The sequence below is a fragment of the Cetorhinus maximus genome, chromosome 7, assembly GCF_964194155.1.
Source record: "Cetorhinus maximus chromosome 7, sCetMax3.hap1.1, whole genome shotgun sequence".
NCBI lineage: Eukaryota > Metazoa > Chordata > Chondrichthyes > Lamniformes > Cetorhinidae > Cetorhinus > Cetorhinus maximus.
Genome location: NC_135885.1, coordinates 91,622,698 through 91,643,084, shown reverse-complemented (window position 1 = coordinate 91,643,084; position 20,387 = coordinate 91,622,698). Strand labels below are relative to the sequence as shown.

Here is a 20,387-nt window from a genome sequence, read left to right as displayed (position 1 = left end):
TTCCCAGCACCAGGTCCAGCAATGGCTCCTACCTAGTTGGACCGAGAACATACTGGTCAAGGAAGTTCTCCTGACCGTATTTCAGAGATTCCACCCCCTTAATTTCCCTTTACTCAACCGTTATCATAATCAATATACAGTAAATTGAAATCTCCAAATATCACCACTCTATTGTTCTTGCAGATTTATGATTTCCCTGCAGATTTACTCTTCTATTCTCTCACCATTTGCAGGTCCTGGTGGTGTGATCATACCTTTCTTGCTTCTCAACTCTGGCCAAAAGGATTGCATACTCTGGATTCTGTCACAACTTTAAAATTCTTATTTTCATAGTTAAATTCCTTTATAACATCACACTCTCTATCCCTCACCTCTGAAGAATCATCATACGGGCTTGAAACATTAACTCTGTTTCTCTCTCCACAGATGCTGCCAGACCTGCTGAGCTTTTCCAGCATTTTCTGTTTTTGTTTCAGAATTCTATTGAGGCTGGGTGGTAGTTTTAACACCCAGTATACCTCAGAAAAAAGAACAGCTGCTGTTTGAGACACAGAAACGAAGGAGCTACTGCTGTGGGAAAGCAGGGAAGAACTGTTTTGTGTTAACAACAAAAAGATGCTTGTTAGAATTTGATTTCTGTTCAAAAGGAAGGGACCAGAACAGACAGGGATCTTGAAGGTTTAAGGAACAGGGAGCCGCTGGGGTGTACCTTGCTGGTGATAATTGGATCCACATGCTTGAACAGGGGGTGGCACGATTGTCAAAAGTCAGTGGAAGTATCAACCTGGCATGGTGGGGAAAAGTGAACATCCACCGGGGAGTTGGGAGTGACTGTGGGGCTGTTCGTTTAATGCTACATACCTGCCAGAAGGGTGCTGGGTCCTTTGCTGTTCACAGTGCACATCAATGATTTAGACATAAATTTGGGGAACATGAATTAAAAGTTTGCAGATGATACAAAAATTGGCCATTTGTTTTATAATGAATAATAAAGCTGTGGACTGCAGGAAGATGTCAATGAATATCACTGGTCAGGTGGGCAGGAGAAAAGGTTTAAAAAAGGGAATACACAATAAATGGTAGGATATTGAAAAGTGTAGGGGAACAGAAGGCCCTTGGAGTGCATGGCCACAGATTCCTGGAGGTAGCAGGACAGGAACTTAAGGCAGCATAAAAAATACTCTTTTTATTGGCCAAGGCCTAGGTTATGTGAGGGAGGTTATGATAGAATTGTATAAAAACTGGTTATGCCACAGCTAGACTACTGCGCGCTATCTGGTTCTGGTCACCACATTGCAGAAGGATGTGTCTGCACAAGGGCGAGAGTATAGAAGAGATTACCAGACTGGGAATGAAGAATTTTAGCTATGAGGAAAGACTGGATGAGCTGAGATTGTTTTCTTTAAACAGGAAGCTGAGAGGAAATTTAATTGAGGTTTATAAAATTATGAAGGACCAAGAAGAGTGGACAGGAAAGACTTGCTTACCTTTGCAGAAATGTTAGTCACCAGGGTATAGATTTTGAACAACTGGCCAAAGGATTAGAGAGGAGCTAGTGAGAAATTTTTTCACCTAGAGCATGATAGCAGCCTGGAACTTGTTGCTTGAAAGGATGGCAAAGGCAGAAACGCTCATCGCATTTAAAAATACTTGGGTATGCCCTTGAAGTGTCATAATCTACAGGGCTATGGGCCAAGAGCTGGAAGGTGGGATTAGGCTGGTAACTCTTTCTGAAAGCATGGGTACAATGGGTTGAATAGCCTCCTTCTCTGCGTCAAGTTTTCTCTGTTTCTATCTTTGTTCCAAGAATTTTGCACAGACTACTAAAATGCACTCAAATGCAAAATGCAGTCAAATCACATAACTCTGAATCAGCAGATTTTTGTTGGACTCGAACATCATGAGTCAGGAATTATTCATGGACTTGAGAACTGTGAAGAACTATAGGTGGGTTAATCCTGAAAGAAAAACAGGAAGTGTGTCATATCAGGGGAACAAGGCATAGACAGTGAGAAGGGGCTTCCCAGGATTAAGGTGGGCTCAAATATTTTCAGAAAAAGAAAGCAACAAGGCAAACAAGTGCATTCCATTTCCCTTTTCGGCCTCAGTTTTCCCCAAAGGGAGCAAGCCACGGGGACTTGCTATTCTTTTAAGAATTAACCATTTCTAATGAAGGTTATATTTTTAACAGTTTCCCAACATTACATTACTTGTATGAGTATTTGAAAAATTCTAAACAGCAGCTCAAAGCAGTTTCACAAAATTATTCAATAGAAATCTACAATGATACAGCACAAAAAGAGGCCATTCACAACATCATGCCTGTATCGGCTCTTTGAAATCTAATTAGTCCCATTCCTCTAACTTCCCAACAGACCTGCAAATTTTCCCCTTCAAATATTTATCTACTTATTCCACCAGATAATTGTGTCATTTGCTAGTTTGGGATAGGCAGCTATCAACCTGAAAAATGACTGAGGTGATCACCTTCCAGCTACATCCTCATGCGTTAGTGTATCACTAACATTTGTCTTATAAAAGGGAGAAAAGGGTAAAAAAGAGTGTGCAAAAAAGGTAAAAAAAGAAAATGAGGGACCAGAAGTGAACAAAAGAACAAAACAAAAACAGAAAATCTGGAAGACAAGGAAGAGAAATGTATATAAATAAAATGTGAAATCAGGAAAGAAGCAAAAGTACGGTTACAGAAGCGCATTGGTTCTTCAGCCCGGCAGCAACATCTAGGGTTATTGAGAAAATAATTCTCCACATCTTATATATCTTCCAATTATTAGAATCGCAGCCCTTACTTTACAGATTCTTGCAGTAAACTGCAGTTTCCATAGGCAAATCCACATTGCATACTTAAAATCTGTTGGTTCATAAGCAAAGGATAAAAGTAGCATACATCAGCCAAACAATAAGTATACGTTTGCGCCACTTAGTTATCCAACAAAGGTCAGGTGAAGTATCCAGCGTACATTCCTCATCATTCTGATAGGATGAAAAATAATCTGTTTCTCAGGAATATCATTTAGATTGGAAGCAGAAATCAGATTAATTACAGGGAAATGACATGCACCCAAAATAAAAATCAATGGTCATTGGTCACTCATACTCAGGAGATCAGAAATATTAAAATTATAAAGCTACAACAATTTTTTCTAAGGCACATACATTTTTATTCAACGTTAATTCCTTAAGTAAAACAGAATAAATCTAAATTTGGAGAAAATGGTTAACATTTTCTTTCCATATATTTATTATTACATCACAAGGGATGTATAGTACAGGAATATGGCCAACAGAATAGCAAGACATAGAATATAATAGATATAAAAATAGTTCTGAAATGTTTTCCCATGAACAGTATCAGGAGATTCCAGTTAGATTACTTAAAAAAAAACAACCAATCAGCGGACTTGACTTCACTCATAGAAAGCATAGGTTGCATTAAGTTAAACTTAAGGATGCTCAGCTAGCTGATATCTGGACAGATCAATGATCTGCACGAAAGATCTTTATGATTCAACCGGCTTGCTTCTTTTTTTTAAAAAATCAAATATATTGAAAGTCATGCCATATGACTAAAAAGAATTAAAAAACTGTTTCATGTTTCACTTACGGTATTGGAAGTTGCACCAATATATTGCACAACCATTTCCCTTTTAATACTCATATCCTTCTCACGCAGAGGAGCCTTTCGCTCTTCATTTAAGTTCATATCTTCCTGTGAAAATAACAATAAGCTAAGTTAAATTGCTGAAATGCCGTATATTCCTATGTTATTAGTTATGACAATATAGCAAATCCTATCCTAAAATCTATACTGGCTGATGTCACCTCATATCTGTTGTGACGTTTAGACACAGTTTTGAACTGAGTTCAACTTATAAATTTCCAGATTCTTTACAGGATCCCAAAAGCTCACCTCCTAAATTTGAGCAAGGAAGCACCTAAATTTTCCCCACTATGCTCTTACCAAAAGTCAGATCTATTGTGTGAAGAACAAAAGAGCTTGCATTTAGATAATGCTTTTTCTCATTCTCAGCATTTTCCAAGTGCTTCACAGCCAAAAAAGTACTTGTTTTATTTGATAGAAGTGTACACTATTGTTATGTTGACAAAGGCATTTGCAAACAGTAAGAACAAAATCATCTGCTGAATTGTGTCGACTTAGAAATAAATATTGGCTAGGACACAAGCAGAACTCCCCTGTTCTTTTCTGAATCTTGCAATGGGGGATTTTTCTATCCACCCGAACAGACAGGTTTGCAATTTAAAGCCTTAATTGAAGAAGCCCCTTACCGTAATAAAAGTTTCGTCACAGCATTTATAAAATATAACATTGTGAACATTTTAATAAATCTCATCTGTCGTCATGACGATGTGACGTGCACATGGAATATTAATCTTTCATTTCATCAGGAGGTCAAATATATACTGAACTTTCAAAGCAATCAAAGGCACTAATTTAAGATGGCTGCCACAGTCACCTGCCACATCTGGTATTACAAGTTGGTCAGTTTCTGGAAGTTTCCAATGTGGATTATAATTAGGACATGCCAAGGCAAACCTCCCATGGAATTTCACAGCTGCTGATGTTAAGAACGATTTCAAAGATAAACTGGAACTTGTAGCTGACTCTCCCCATTTGCATTTCTCTAATGCTACCTTACAGGCTGTACAGAAGGTGTAGATACGTTCTTCCTAGTTCATCAAAGGGAAGAATGGTCCATTCAGAAGTGATGGCTGGTACATTTAAGAAGCCAATCACCTAGGGCATAACACAATAGCTAAGGTCTTTCCAGACATGAGCTAATCAATCACCTTCTGTGGGATACTCCAATCATTAGGGGGAGAAAAGTCATGTGACCAGAATCACCATTTTTAAGTACCATTTTATTACTGCAGCCTGGTTTCTTTTAGCAGTCAAGAAGTCATCGGCTGCGAATAGAGAAGTAATAACATCTCTCCCTGCTGTTGTCAAGTTCAGAGCCCTATCTCTGTTACATTGTGTAATCCATCACAAAGATAGAGAATTTCAATCAAAAGGAACTCTGCCTGCTTATATCATACTGTAGTCAACAGACAGAAAAGTTCCGGAGGACACTCCAAAATCCCAAAGCAGTGTTTCCAGGGGAGCCTCAAGCACTAACAACAGTGAAGGACTCAAACAGTGAACTCTTGTTTTTTTTTTTGCTTTTTATCATTGAGTCTTAATTTGGCCAAAGTTAAACTCCTCTATTCTATAACTTGTAATTTTGCACATGTGTGTGCATGCGTGTGTGTCTTTCTAAGGTCAGGGCTCCTCTTGCTTCCCAGGCACATTTGGGATAAAGCCGATGGAGTCCACGACCCAGGGCCTCAAAACAAGCCCTGAAGAAACCTCTTTAGAGGAATCTGGAGGGATCCTCCTTGAAGTCTCATCACAGCGCTCATCCACACCCTCCACCAGCGCAGAAACACACACACCTCAGTGGAACCTAGCTTTAGAATAGCCTTGGGATCGCAATCTGGTGAGCATATCGCACTGTCTGATTAACAGCAGGCCATGGCAGGGACTGCCCTGACATCCAGCACTCGGAGGACTGCTGGAGGCCAGAGCGTTGCTGAGTCCGAGTGAGATGACAAGCCTCTGGACTCGATCATGTCACAGTTGCTGGAGCTCCAAAGGTAATCTCAGGAACATCAGGAAGGTGTATCCGCTGCACTCCTCAGATTGCAAGGCACGATGGAGGAGTCCATCCGCCTTCGCTCTGAGGTAATAGCGCTGGCATGTCAATGCACAAAGGTCAACTCTGGTAGGATGGCGGCTGCCATGGAGACTTTGGTCCAGGACTTGGCTCCTGTACGACTGTGTGGGCTCAACTCCATCGCTGATGCCATAGTTGGCCTCCAATAGTGTGTACGCGAGAGAGGTGTCGGGCAGCTCAATCTCACTGCAGCTACCCCTGCTCCTCAAGGAGTCAGCATGGGGTTCCCGTGCACCCAAAGGGAGAAGGATCAGCAGATGCACACACTGGGGCCATCCATCCAGGTGACTCCGAGAGTGTCCGGCCCATCCGACTCTCCTCTTCTTGTGACCTCAGCAGCTCCAGCTCCACAGGCCGAGGAGGGTGCCACTGCCACACAGCAGGACTCCGAATGCAGGCCGGAGCCCTCCAAGTCTCAGCCCTCTAGAGGACGCCCGCCAAAATCATTTCAGATAGGGCGCTGCAGTCAGCAGGCTGTCTCAACCTCCGCTGTGGATGTCATGGGAGCACCAAGACATAGGAGTAGGGTTAAGTAAGTTAAGAAGAATTTGTTGCACAGCCTGGGCACAGGTATTATTCACTTGTACATACTGTTCACTATTGTCAATAAACTCCCAAGAATGTCCTCCTGCCTGTGGCTCCTTGTTCAAATGAGCAGCGTTCTTGTCACACAGATGTGAAACCTTTCTGCACAAGATAAAGGCAGGTGACTCAGTCCACAGCCTCCTCCCTGTGCTCTCTGCAGCCTTCAGACCAAAGTGATGACCCAGCCTCATGCTCCCTGGAAACATTACTGATGCCTGCATCTCGACGGTGCTCGTCAATGCTGCCAGAATGTAGTGGGCAGACCCACAGAGTTCTCTCATTCTCCCGGTGTGCTCTCAGCACTTTTAAGGAGGGGCTGTCCCCCATCTCCTCAGCATCAACGACCGCTGATGCTGTGCATCTGAAGGGCTCAGGTGAAGGTGGACAAAGGATCAGATGCTTCTAAAGTTTCATGGATGCATCTCTATGATATGAGCCTGATCACAGAGCACAAGCAATCTGCCCTCGGCCAGACAGGAGTCAGGCATTCTCAGAGGCTATGTGAAGCTTTGTGGAGTGTCTTCACTGCATATCGACATCGAGTGCTGTAATCGAGTGACTATTGGGGCCTCCACTGCTTCTCTATGACAGTAACATTCTCTCAGAGGGTATTCACACTGCCAGAAGCCAGGCTGGAGTCAAACCTTCACAGATGCGATGTGAGGATCTATGGGGTCACCTCACTGCATGTGGTCATCATCCTCCCCAAATCTAGCAGCTATGAGGGCCTCCCGCGTGCACCTGCCTCATCTAGCCAGTGGGAGGGCCTCCGCCTCTCATCGTCACATCTGAGGACCTCCTCACCCTCGTCGCCGTCAGCGTCCTCCACATCAGAGGAGACCTCCAACTCCTCCATCTCCTCCTGAGCCAGCTCATCTCCCCGTTGCAGCACCCAGTTGTAAAGGGCACAGCAGACGATGTGTAACACCCTCTGCAGACTATATTGCAGGGCTCCACCAGACCGATCCAGGCACCAGGACCTCATCTTCAGTATCCCGATGGTCTGCTCCATGTTGCGAGCTGCAGCATGAGCCTCATCATACTGTCACTCTGCTGCAGTCTGAGACTGTCACACAGTTGTCATCAGCCAAGGGCGATTGCGAGTAGCCCTTGTCCCCAACGATCCATCCCTGCAGCTTCTGTGGACCTTGGAAGACTCCAGGGATCTGTGACCAACTGAGGATGCAGGTGCCATGCACAATCCCTGGAAACCATGTTCACACCTGTAGGATGGATTCTGGTGGTCACCCACCAGCTGCACATTCAATGAATGGAACCCCTTGCGGTTGATGTAGTCCACCATGTGTTAGTGACGGAGATCTGAGCATCACACAAGTGCTGTCAATCCCACCCGCACCTGTGGGAAACCCAAGATCTGGGCAAATCCAGTCACTCTTGCATCCTGGCTGTCCTGGTCCTAGGCAAAACGCACAAAGTTGTGTGCCCTCAGGAAGATGGCATCCGTGACCTCATGGATGCATTTATGGGTGGAGGCTTGTGAAATCCCACAGAGGTAACCTGTGGAGCCCTGAAAGGAGGCACTAGCGTAGAAATTGAGCACCGAGGTCACTTTCTTGGCCAGTGGCAGTGGATGCCCTCCATGTCCCCAAATCCTGCATTAGATGACAGATGTGACCGGCCAGTTCTCAAGACATGTGCAGTCTTCTGCGACACTGGCTCTCAGCTATCTGCAGGAACTAAAGGTGGCGTCTAAAGACCCTGGGTGTCATGAGGCACCAGCCTGTGATAGCTCACTGTGGCTCTTGGGTGGCATGTGCAGGAGCTCCAGCCGCCCCTTCTTCCTGAGGTTGCTGTTCCTGCCTCTGCGCAGCCAAGAGCCTCAGTCACTCTCTCCTCTGTCGTCTTCATGCTCTGTAGGCCATCAGGCATACAGCTAGTTCACCAGGCTTCATGATCCCGATGTACTCCTGCAGGATCAAAGAGAGAGAGACACATGGTTAGCATGGGTGTACTAAGAACCTGCCTTGGTTACGTGTGAAGGTCCCTAAACGCATCCTGAGTGTGCTGGCCACCACTTGGATGGCCAGAGATTAGCGCACTGCACGGCTTTCTGAAACCCCACCCAAGTCCACCCGACCGATTGGCGGCAGGTTTGCCCATTGGACTGCATGCTGTGCTCTCAGCTCAGGCATTCTCCTAACCTGCGCTGCAAGGTCGCATTGTTAGTTTGAACCATGGGGGAGACTGGTTCAAACCAGGATACTGACACTGCAGGGGCTGTGAGCATCTCCAGCAGTGAATCCTCCATGGTCAACTTTAGCAGGAGATTGTACAACGTGTGTTGTCCAACTGTTCTGCCATCCACTAAAATGCTCATGACTTTGCAGTCTGTGCCAGGGGGAGGGGGGAGGGAATGGGGGATGAAAAGCTTTGGAGCAGTTGGTGGCACTTTGATGCCTCTGCGTTGTTTGAGTGGGCAGATAAGCTAGAAGCCCAACTCCAATCATATCAATGTGGCTGTGCCTGAACTGTCCGAGTTGCAGAGAAGTGGTCACTTCATACAAGTTGCCCTAACGTGTGGCCATTTCCCTTGCCCAACCTACCCTGCAACCCAAGTGCCTATGCGCTTTATTCAACGGCAGGCCCTTGGCTCTCCACAAGTCGCCTCAATGGCGGGGCTGCCCTTAACCCGGATCCCCCAGCACCGCTGAAGCTTGCAGTCCAACAGGCGACCCGGGAGAGCTCTGCACATTACTGTGTACTCACCTCCGAGTTGCCCTCCAATGCAGGGCGCCAAGTGCATGCCTTTTATGTTGTGAAACACGTCGGCGTGCTTTCCCGCCAACATGGACGGATGATCCAGCAAGGGGGGAACAATTCCGGCGGCTGGCCTGATAATTATATGCTGATTTATTACCATGAGGTCCCCGACGTCCAATGGCAGGAAACATGGCCGGACATCGGCGGGCTAACTGGAAAATCAAACTGATTTCACACCATCGTGAAACCGATCGCGCCATATTGCCCACTCACACCACCAATCATGCCTGACGCCGCGAGCACGGAAAATTCCGCTCATTTGAAGGGTTCTCAAAATTCACACATTTTTCATATCATCAACGAGGATATGACTTTTGGACTTTTAAATTGCTGAGTTAAGTGTAAAACCCTGCAGACAGGAGGCTAGGCCCATGAAGGCCTGGGGCTGCACATGCCCGGGCATATTGAGTGCAGTGTGGATTGTTTTCCCTGAAACCAGGCAACGAGAGGAGACAGAATATGCATTCTTCCCTTTAATACAATCAACCCAGAGAAAGACTTCACCTCACACGAAACTGAAGCCCATTAAAATCTTGCATAAATAATCGCTACTAACTACTAAGGCAGGAAGGCACCATCAGTTCAATTATGCGAACCCATCAATACTCCACACATCCAATGGCTTTCAGTTCAAAACTAGTTAGTTACTAGGCAGGAAGACAATGATAAGCATCATGCGAGCCCATTAAATACAATGAGACATACAATCACCTAAGGACGCCCACCAAAGTCAAACAAAGAACTAACCTTGATTTGGATTCCGATAAGAAATTCGAAAGACAGTATAACTGGGCAAAACAAAAACAAAAATACCTGGAAAAACTCAGCAGGTCTGGCAGCATCTGTGGAGAGCAGCACAGTTAACGTTTCGAGTCCACATGACTCTTCAACAGAACTAAGGAAAAATAGAAAAGGGGTGAAATATAAGCTGGTTTAAGGGGTGGGTGGGACAAGAAGAGCTGGATAGAGGGCCAGTGATAGGTGGAGATAACCAAAAGATGTCACAGACAAAAGGACAAAGAGGTGATGAAGGTGGTGATATTATCTAAAGGAATGTGCTAATTAAGGGTAGAAAGCAGGACGAGCAAGGTACAGATAGCCCTAGTGGGGATGGGGTGGGGTGAAGGAATCGAAAAAGGCTAAAAAGTAGAGATAAAACAACGGATGGAAAACTGGGCTGTTACAAGAGAGAGCGAGAGAGAAACCAACTAGCAGAAGGGTGAGAGAAACCAGCTAGCAGAAGGGCGAGAGAGGGAAACCAGCTAGCAGGCAGTGAGCAGTTGGGAGTGGTTGAAACAGAGTTTAAGCAAGAAGATCTGGAGGTTTGCCGGCCCGCAGGCAACATCAAGGCAAGGGGCACGGGGTGGCAGGCTCAACCGAAGACAAGGCCACAACCGCAGCCCTCCACGAAGATCAACCACCCACAATCGCGTCCTCCACTAAACTGAAGAACCTTCGCAGGTTCCACAGACCAGGACCACGTGGGGATGGCAGGCCACAGAAGACACAAAGACCGTACCCCAAAACTGCAACCAGCTTACCTGGCTGAATTTCGAACTGTCAAGGAACCCTGGGTTGGTGAACATGATCCCTGACCTCTACTCGTTCAATTTAGTTAGGATTTGGGGGGTGGGACAAGGGTAAGGGGATTAGTAGAGTGATTTTTCGCTCGTTATGCCGTGTTCTCCATTCTTAACTAAGTGTACTTTGTAAGTCTGTATAACCTCAGTGTAATCCTAATGTTATAAGTTCATTTGTGACTTCAATAAACTCAGTTTTTCTTGCACCAAAACCAGTTGTCTGCTGCACTTTGTCACAACCCCCAAATAAGTCCAAGGTCTAGAACCCAGGGAGTGGGAGCAATTCGAACAGCTCAGAAGTCAGAAGTGAAACTGACACACACCATCACCCCCTACACATTAACTCTGTTTCTCTCTCCACAGATGCTGCCTTTTTTCAGCATTTTCAGTTTTTATTTCGGATCTTCTGGTTCTAATGTTCTTTAATTCTGAGGTTTAGCATTCAAAACTCTCTCATCAGCTCAACTGTACCAGAAACTCAATTCATTGTTAATAGAATCCTTCAGTTACCACGAATTATCACTCTTTTAGCAACACACAGAATTTCAACCGAATTCTGTTCAAAGAGATGTTTCCTTCACTGTAGCTTGTTCTAAACTCGAAAACTAAACGCAACTATATGAACAGAGAATCACGCCTAGAATTAACTTATGTTGACCTGCTTTTCCTCCCATATTTATCTCCCAGGTAACCTGGGCACATGATAATTTACTGGAAGCCAATGGTTGTTTACCAGAAATCAGATCCTCAAGAAATCTAATTCTTAAAGGGACCCTCATAGCACTCATTTGCAAGTATTTGAGGAAGTTCTTAAAGTTAAGCATTTTTCTTTAGGCACAAGGAAACTAATAGGCACGTTCTAAAAATTTATTGATTTTTAAAAATTTACTAAGAAACTAATATAACTAGCAAATGGTTGTGTATTTTTTTAAGTCACTTTCAGCTATGTAAAATCGGATTCGTCACAGGTTGTGAAATAGAAACTCTGATTAAAAATGTTCATTTTTTGTGATAAACTCACTTTCAGCTGCATTAATCTAGCTGCATCGAGTTGCCACTCAAATGTATCAATACTTTTGAATTAATCTTTATTTTTTAAATTACACTATCAAACACATTCATGGCAGATTTTATAGTTGGCGATGTCTAAATCAGTTTAAGCAAAAACTTGGGAAAAAATACACTTGTCAAAACTAGCTCAATTTTGGGCACAGTTTGCACCCGGATCGTAGATCCTGCCCAAGAAGTAAAATCCAAGCCCAGATCACTAATCGATCAAATGACCTATTTAAGTGTAGAGATCCTCCACAAAATACTCAACAGCTATCCAATGAGAAGCATACCAGAAAAAAGAAATCAATAAAGATTCTGAAAGACTAGTATTTAATATATAGACATGAGTCAGAAAGTGGATGCTGGAAATCTGAAATAAAAAACTGAAAATGCTGGAAATACTGAAATACCTTCTGAATATTTCCAACATTTTCTATTTCTATTTCAACAGGTAGAAAATTGAGTGCGAAATTTCAGGTCAAGGTTCAGGCAAGTGCCTCCCTTCTTTCAGCCTAAACTATATGAGTGTCCTCGGTCCAACCATCTTCAGCTGCTTCATCAATGACCTTCCTTCCATCGTAACATCAGAAGTGGGGATGTTTGCTGATGATTGCACAACGTTCAGCGCCATTCATGACTCTCAGATACTAAAGCAGTCCATGTCCACATGGAGCAAGACCTGGACAATATCCAAGCTTGGGCTGACAAGTGGCAAGTAACATTCTTGCCACATAAGTGCCAGGCAATGACCATCTCCAACAAGAGAGAATCTAACCATTGCCTTTTGACATTCAGTGGCATTACCATCACTGAATCCCCCACTATCAACAACCTGGGGGTTGCCATTGACCAGAAACTGAACTGGACTAATCATAAAAATACTGTGGCTACAAGAGCAGGTCAGAGACTAGGAATCATGCGACAAATAACTCAACTCTTGACTCCCAAACGCTGTCCACCATCTACAAAGCACAAGTCACGAGTGTGATGGAAATACTCCCCACTCCTCTGGGTGATTGCAACTCCCACAACACTTGAAGCTTGACACCTTCCAGGACAAAGCAGCCCGCTTGATTGGCACCACATCCACAAACATTCACTCCATCCATCATCGATGCACAGCAGCAGCATTGTGTACCATCTACAAGATGCACTGCAGGAATTCACCAAGGATCCTTAGACAGCACCTTCCGAACCCATGACCGCTACCATCTAGAAGGACAAGGACAGCAGATATGTGGGAACACCACCACCTGCAAGTTCTCCTCCAAGTCACTCACCATCCGGACTTGGAAATATATCGCCGTTCCTTCACTGTCGCTGGGTCAAAATCCTGGAACTCCCTTCCAACAGCACTGTGGGTGTACCTACGCCAAGAAGGCAGCTCACCACCAGCTTCTCAAGGGCAACTAGGGATGGGCAATAAATGCTGGCCCAGCCAGCGAAGCCCACATCCGTGAATGAATTGTTAAAAAGAGCTCATTTTAAGACTACTGATCAAAAAAGGTGGGTCACTAGCTTCTCTGACCTATATCTTTTTTCCCCACTCTGTCCTTATCTTTCCTGCATCCTCCTCTTTCTCCCACTTCATGTCATTTTCCTTCTTCCTCAACTACCTTTCTTCCACCCCTTCTTCTCCTACCTCCAAGCCCTCCCATCTTTTTTTTTTCCTTCTCTCCTTGCTTCTCTGCCAGCTGTTTGCCTCAACCTGCCTACTCTTGGTCCATTATTTTTTGCCTCCCTCCATTGCCTTCCTGGACCCAGTTTTTCCTCTTCCTTTATTTCTTGATCCTCCTCCATCTTTCCAAGTCCTCTTTTCCTTCTCCTTTCCTGTATTCTTTTCTCTCCTGTCAATTTAACTTCTCACTTATGATCCTTTCTCCTTTTACTATACCCCTCTCCCCTTCACCATCTCACAGCCATACCTCACGATCCCTATCCCTTCCTTCCCCTCACCCTTTGTGGCCTCTCTCACTCAGCGACCCCTTTGATCTCTCTCAATTCCCTTAATCCCACTGCATCTCTCTCAATCTGCATACCTTCCCTTCTCTTTCTACCACCTATCACTTCTATGTTCTCTTTTCTTTTCTATACCCCATCAAATTGTGGTTGCAATTGTCACCTTTGAAATATCAATTTCCTCTCTTTCCAGGAAAGGAAGGAACACCATGAAGGCAAGGCTTCCTGTTCTGAATGGGAAAGAGATGTGGGATAACTTTCCCCATTTTTCTTTGCCATTCAGTTGGCTGTAACAACATGTGTAATTTAGAGGGGGTGTTTTAAACCTTTTGAGTGTTGTGTTTTTAATAGCCGACACGAGACCGGCTTTCTGGCAAGTTTAAATCAGAGGAAAAGACGTTTATTCACATAAGACCCCAAAATGTAAAGGAAACAAAAACACATTCCCACAAACACACATACATAAGATGAACTCCAGAGATGAAGCACGCATTGAGGTTATTAACAGAATAACAAAAATCAAATCACTTGTTTAAATTATTCCTTCAAGATGCACATGCTGCAGGTCTGGGTGGGTTGTCTCATGGTTTTTTGGAGATGAATGCAAGTTGGAAGTCTCTGGGTTTCCAGACAAAGTCATGGTCAAAATTCTGTCGAGGCTAAATTAACCTCTCTCTCCATGCCTGAGTTGACTGATTGTGTTTGTGTTTATTTCTTCCTGCTGGAGGATATGTCCTGACTTTGTCTCTGGTTCTTGGGGTAATAAAATTTGTCATCTGAAGTCAGTTTCTATCATGTCACCACATGATCAGTACCTCTATTGGCCACACAAAGCATTTGAAGTTGGAAGCCACTGCTACACAATGGAGGATGAATAGTGGCTGTTCACGCCTGCTTGTGATAAATTGGTCTTCCGCACCACTCTTTGCTAAGTTTCGAGCTTGCAGACACCGAGTTTGGTGGTGGCAATATTGATTTTGAGTTTCGGTAGACATTAGGTGGTGTAAATTCACAAATGGTCTCGCATTTCAAGGGAGGGCCTTCCGCCCACAGGCATTTACATTTTATTGACTTTCTAGAAGCATGTTCAGCCATGAGTTAAGCCTTGTCCATCTAAAAATCACCAAATATCACAAATATTTATTCAGAACTCTGCGAGCATTCGGGTTCGTGACGCATTTTGTCGCCCAGATCCGACTTCTGTACACTGCCGCAGAGTGTCTACTTAAGGTTAATGGGTCCCTTACGGAGCCCCTTCACGTTGGGAGAGGAGTGCGTCAGGGCTGCCCCGTCTGGCCAATTGTATTTTATTTGCGTGGAGCCTTTCCTGCGCCTCTTGCGGAGGAGGTTGTCGGGATTGGTTCTGCGCGGGCCGGGCATTGGGCTGGTCCTTTCTGCTTAAGCTGGTGACTTGCTCCTTATGTTTAGTGACCTGGCTGACCTGCGGAGCATGTGCGAGTGCCAGGAGGTCTACTCTGCCACGTCTTCTGCCAGGAACAACTGGGGTAAATGTTCTGGACTCCTGGTCAGCCCATGGCAGATGGATGCCCTACCCGAGGAGCTCAGGCCTTTCACCTGGAGCAGGACCAACCTCGTCTACCTGGGGGTCTATCTCTGTCCTGCTGAGGAATCCTGGCCAGCGAATTAGCAGGAACTGGAGACCAAAGTCACCACTCATCTGCGACGCTGGACAGGACTGCTTTGAGTGCTTTCATACTGGGGTCGAGTTCTGGTCATAAACCAGTTGATTGCCACCATGTTGTGGTACTGGCTGGTCACTTTGACCCCTCCCCTGGACTTTGTCACAAAAATCCAGAGAATGCTCATCGACTTCTTCTGGAACAAAAGACTGCACTGGGTCGCTGCTAAGATTCTGAGTGTCCCGCTTAGGGAGGGCAGTCAGGCGCTGGTGTGCCTACGCGCCCAGGTGGCTACTTTCCGCCTTCAGGCCCTGCAGCGATACCTTTACGTTGAGCCCCCTCCAAGATGGTGTGCCCTGGCGACGTATTTCTTCCGCCAGGTGCACGGCATCTTCATGAACCTGCTCCTGGGCTTGGCCAAGTTTGCCATTAACAGGTCCAGGCAGCAGGCGATCGAGGGGGTTGCCCGACACGACTGTCTGCCCCTCTTCCATGGCTACGTTCGCGACCGGGTGTCCCTGGAGAGGGAGCATGCGGTGTCTGCCAGCACCGTCGAGTCCTTCCATTCCCGGTGGACACCACGGGGTTTGGGGTGCTTTATCAACCCTGTTAATCACATTTTGGTTTGATGTTTGTAAGTTTTCTTTAAACTTTGTCTTTGGTTTTACAGCTAACCTAATTTAGGGGCTGTGTTTACTTTATCCCTCATTTTGTTGCTTTAGTTTATTTGGTTGAGTCTGGAGAGTTAAAAATCACCAAAGGCCATCTGACCTTCAGCAGCCATCTTTGTCACACATTGTCCGCTTTTTAAAAGGTAAGATCAATTTCAAACAACCCACATGGAATAACATCCACATCTTGAAAGTTAGCAATATGATATCTTTTTACTGGGCATGATATTTTCAAGAATCCAGTACATAAGTAAAAGTCCTTGACTTTAATAGAGGGCTTCCACAGGTGTTGCAGGTTCTGGAAATGCATTCATCTCCAAAGCATTCTTTGACTTACTCTCAACATTCAGTTGAAGAAAGGATAGGAATATTAAACCAAGGCTTACTAGAATGCAATCCACAGCTACGGGATCTCTGCTTAAAAAGGGTGCATAACAAATACTTTTTTTTCTTGTTCCCAACATCAGTTCTTGGGCAACTCTCCAGCTCTTAGGAACCATAACCTGACATTTTGTAATAAATTATCAAGATTGCTGGCCGCAGAGACAGTAACAATTTGCCACTGAGAAACACGGTAGAAATAACAACCCTTGCAAAATTGATTTCTCCAATTATTGGTCAAATAGGCCGTCTATTCCCAGCTATTGCTAAATCATTTTTTCAATACTAGAAGCAGAAGCACAAGTCAAACAGCAACAAATAGATAAAAACAAAAAGCTAAAAGCTACTGCGGATGCTGGAAATCCCTTCTGCCGAAGGGTCATGAAGACTCGAAACGTTGACTGATTTCTTCTCCACCGATGCTGCCAGACCTGCTGAGTTTTTCCAGGTAATTCTGTTTTTGTTTTTAACAAATAGATAAATTTTGGTTACAATTTAAATCAAAGTATTTCTGTTCAGGTTTAGCTTGCTATTGGTTTCTTTCATTCAGTCACTGTAGATTAGGCAACCAGCTGCTTTACCAGAAATCATGTCTCAGCCAAAATCAATATGATATTTCAATTGTTAATCACAGAGGCCTGGACAGGTTTCTCATGGAGAAAACCAAGCCACACATTGGTTGGCACCTCTTTCTGAATTTCAGAGATAGTTATTAAAATTCAATGAATGCTTAGCAGCTGTTTCGGTGTACTTCACCTGGAGCTCAATAATCTTGGAATATGATTTGTAGTCTGTGAAGGAAGGTCAGATATATAAAATACAAGAGGCTAGCTATTAAAATCATCGTAAGTCTCTGGCCTGTTCACTTTCAATGTATATTTACGAAAAGAAAACTTCTTATTGTCCTGGCCAGAAGACAGGAAGGAAAATATGTACATTTCTCTGTAAGTGAACCTGGCTACTTTATAAAATTATTACTTTTACTTTAAAAATGGAGAAGGCTTTACCCTGACTAGCCATGACTAATACCAGAGGAATTTCTAACCTTAAGAAGCCAACAGGAACCTTATCTTTAATAAGGTGTGTCAGGAAAATATAATAACTTTCATAACGTTATTGGAATTTATTCTAAGGTAAGAATAGTGTGTGTCAGTGTGTGTGGCGGGAGGACTTAACTGAATTAAAGACAGCTGGTCTGAAGGCTTTGATGTATCAGAAGAAGAGCTAGGTTTGAAATGTTAAATAGGTAAACATGACTGAAGTTTTAAAATGTGAGGTGTAAAGGGAAACTGCATTTTTAGATAAACCAGAGTAATTTGAATTTCAAAACAGGTGGTGAAATGTTACACTTAGCCAGAAGAAGCAAAACAGTGTGCTTATTTTTCCCAAAGCTTACTGATAAAATTGGTGCTAAGAAAGATTTTATTATTAGAAAAGCAGAGTTAAAAAGACATATTTGGACAATGGGACTTAAGTTAAAAAGGGAGAAACCTGTATTAAGGAAATGAGGTTGTGTGTAAGAGGAAAGCATTCTAAGGTCGAACAAGTGTAAAAAGCCTTCAGCCTCTAAGCCTCAAGTTGCTCTCTATACAAACTAAAGTGAAGAAAACTCACTTTGAATTCAACTGATCATGGTATCGTGTTACTTTGCACGGTCTTTTAAAATCTGTGCGTTTTACTGTTGCCTTAACGGAGGGGTTGCTGAGAGTTAGATTAACTAAGGAAGCTAGAAGTTATTATAGTCGTAATTTGTAAACCTATATATGTGCTTAAAATATTTTTTTTTATTAATGAAGGTTTAATTTAGTTTTGTAAGAAACCTATAAGACTCGGTGGTCTTATTACTGTTGAATTCAAGGCGCGCATCTCGAAATAAATACAAATTGTAAAATAGTTGTGGCAGTTGTTTCAAGTTTCCTCTGGGATTTGAATAACTCAGCATTTACCATCGGCTGTGCCATAACAATGTGCTAATGCCCTCTGTGACGGCCGACAAACAAATTCCAAAGAAATACACCCACTCCCTATACCTTTCCACAGCGGAGCTCCGGCCAGCAGAAACGGTATGTCTGCAAAGGACAACAGGGACTCCAACTCCTCAATTAAACACCTCAGAATTCCAGGCCTGGAAAAATACATCCTTTGTCCAACACCTTGGAGAAGTGGGAGGTATGTCACATGACCTCCCCCAAACTGCTAGAACTTGTAATATTGCCATCTGGTCTGAACACAGGCAGTCTACCATTTTAACAACTAACAGGTAGCAACAGAAAGAGCTCTTTCCAGGGAAATTGCCTAGCCCTCATATACACTGTTAACTACTGGAACATTGGAACTTCTGTATCTCTGTCTTCAAGACTAATTCATCTTGACGCGCCTTCTCCCGTCATGGAAGTTCTCGCTCTGGAAAAACGGCTCACCATGCAACAGTTTCAGCCGACTAACCTCTGAAGGAATATAACACTAGACTTTTTGAGTCTGGACTCTGGACTCATGTGAAACCATAATTCTTATTTCTAATCATGGTCATGTTCTGTGCCCCTTTCTTTCCCTTATTCCTCTTTTATTGTATGAATGCAAAAGGGGCAGACATTGCAAAACCCCTTCCCTTGTTTTGTGTGTGTGTGTAAAATAAACTCCTTTTTTGCCTTATCTCAAGGTTGCTATGGGGTTATTAATACAGGATTGGATAACTTCAATACTGAAGGGTTGGGGAAAATAAGCCACCACTTATAAAGGGAGAAATCAAAACTCAAAAACACTTTTCTGTTTACTGACGGGTTGTAAGTGGACAAATCAGAGCTGTTTAAATTAATCCCCCTCCTGTCCTTAACACTGTGAACAAACACACATTTGAGTTAGTTCTCTCTGGAGGGGCCAATTAAGCATCCAGTCAAGAAAAGACAAGTTGAAGAACCTCTCAAGTTTGGCAATTTTACAAGTAGACATGAGAAAGTCTGCACAGATCTTCAGTGCAAGAAATTAAATGACGTTAGAGTTGCTATTATTTTAACACGAGGCTTTTAGATGAGGGCTGACTGCAAAGGAATTGAGATAAGAATAATTATTGGTCCAGCATTTAAATGGATGCTTTAAATTTTGTAGCAAGGTCTTTACTTTTGTAACCTTATCAGAAATCTTAAACCATTTTAAAATAATCTAATATCTAATAGCAAATAGCAAACAGATTAAGCAGATTAAACATTCCTAAAAGACGTGACTAGAATTCCAGGTAACTTTAGATAATGTTATGATCCCTGTGAAGATCACATTAAATAGCAGAATGTAGGAAATAGCAGTAATGGTGTAATGCAGGAAATATGGAGTCAATGTGTGTACAGCAGGCTCTCAAAAACCATAATGTGATTAATGACCAGATAATCTGTTTTTGAAACGTTGATTCAAGGATAAATAAGGGCTAGGAAACCAGGGGTAACTCCACTGCTCTTCTTCAAAATAGTGAATAGTGCCACGGGATCTTTTACATCCAGCTGGGGAGCAAGTCAAGGCCTTGGCTTAACATCTCATCCAAAAGGCGGCACTCCCTCAGTACTGCACTGGAGTGTGGGGCTAAACTGGAATGTGTTATTTGTATATGAACTGTGTTTCATTATATGCAGGTTGGAGGGCATCTATGACTTTGAATCTAGCAGAATTTGTGTGTCTATATTGTTTTTATCAATGCATGACAACCATGTGTTGCGTTGTACATTTCACAGGAGCCACATCAATTAGGTTGATGTGTTTTGGAAATTTAAACTTGCACATCCACAGTTTGAGATATTATTTCACCTCACTATCCATTTTATGTTGATACCAAACATTTGGTGCTGTTTTTGGTTGAACACATCTTCTATATTTTAACTAAACATGCTATTTTGTACAATTTCTCGATGGCAAAAATGGTCTGAAATGAATAAAGGGGTAAAGCAGCATGGGTCAACCAAACTGCCATATCAGTTTATTTGTGTTAACAGTTTAGAC

General features: G+C 43.5%; 1 protein-coding gene across 1 annotated transcript in view; it reads right to left on the bottom strand.

Annotated features, from left to right (window-relative positions):
* Nucleotides 1-20,387, bottom strand: part of LOC144682943 (protein diaphanous homolog 3-like) — a 786,894-nt gene that overhangs the window by 687,001 nt on the left and 79,506 nt on the right. The window contains exon 4 of the mRNA XM_078545867.1: nucleotides 3,623-3,727. Coding sequence (XP_078401993.1) covers nucleotides 3,623-3,727 — 105 coding nt within the window. The remainder of the gene's footprint in view (nucleotides 1-3,622; nucleotides 3,728-20,387) is intronic.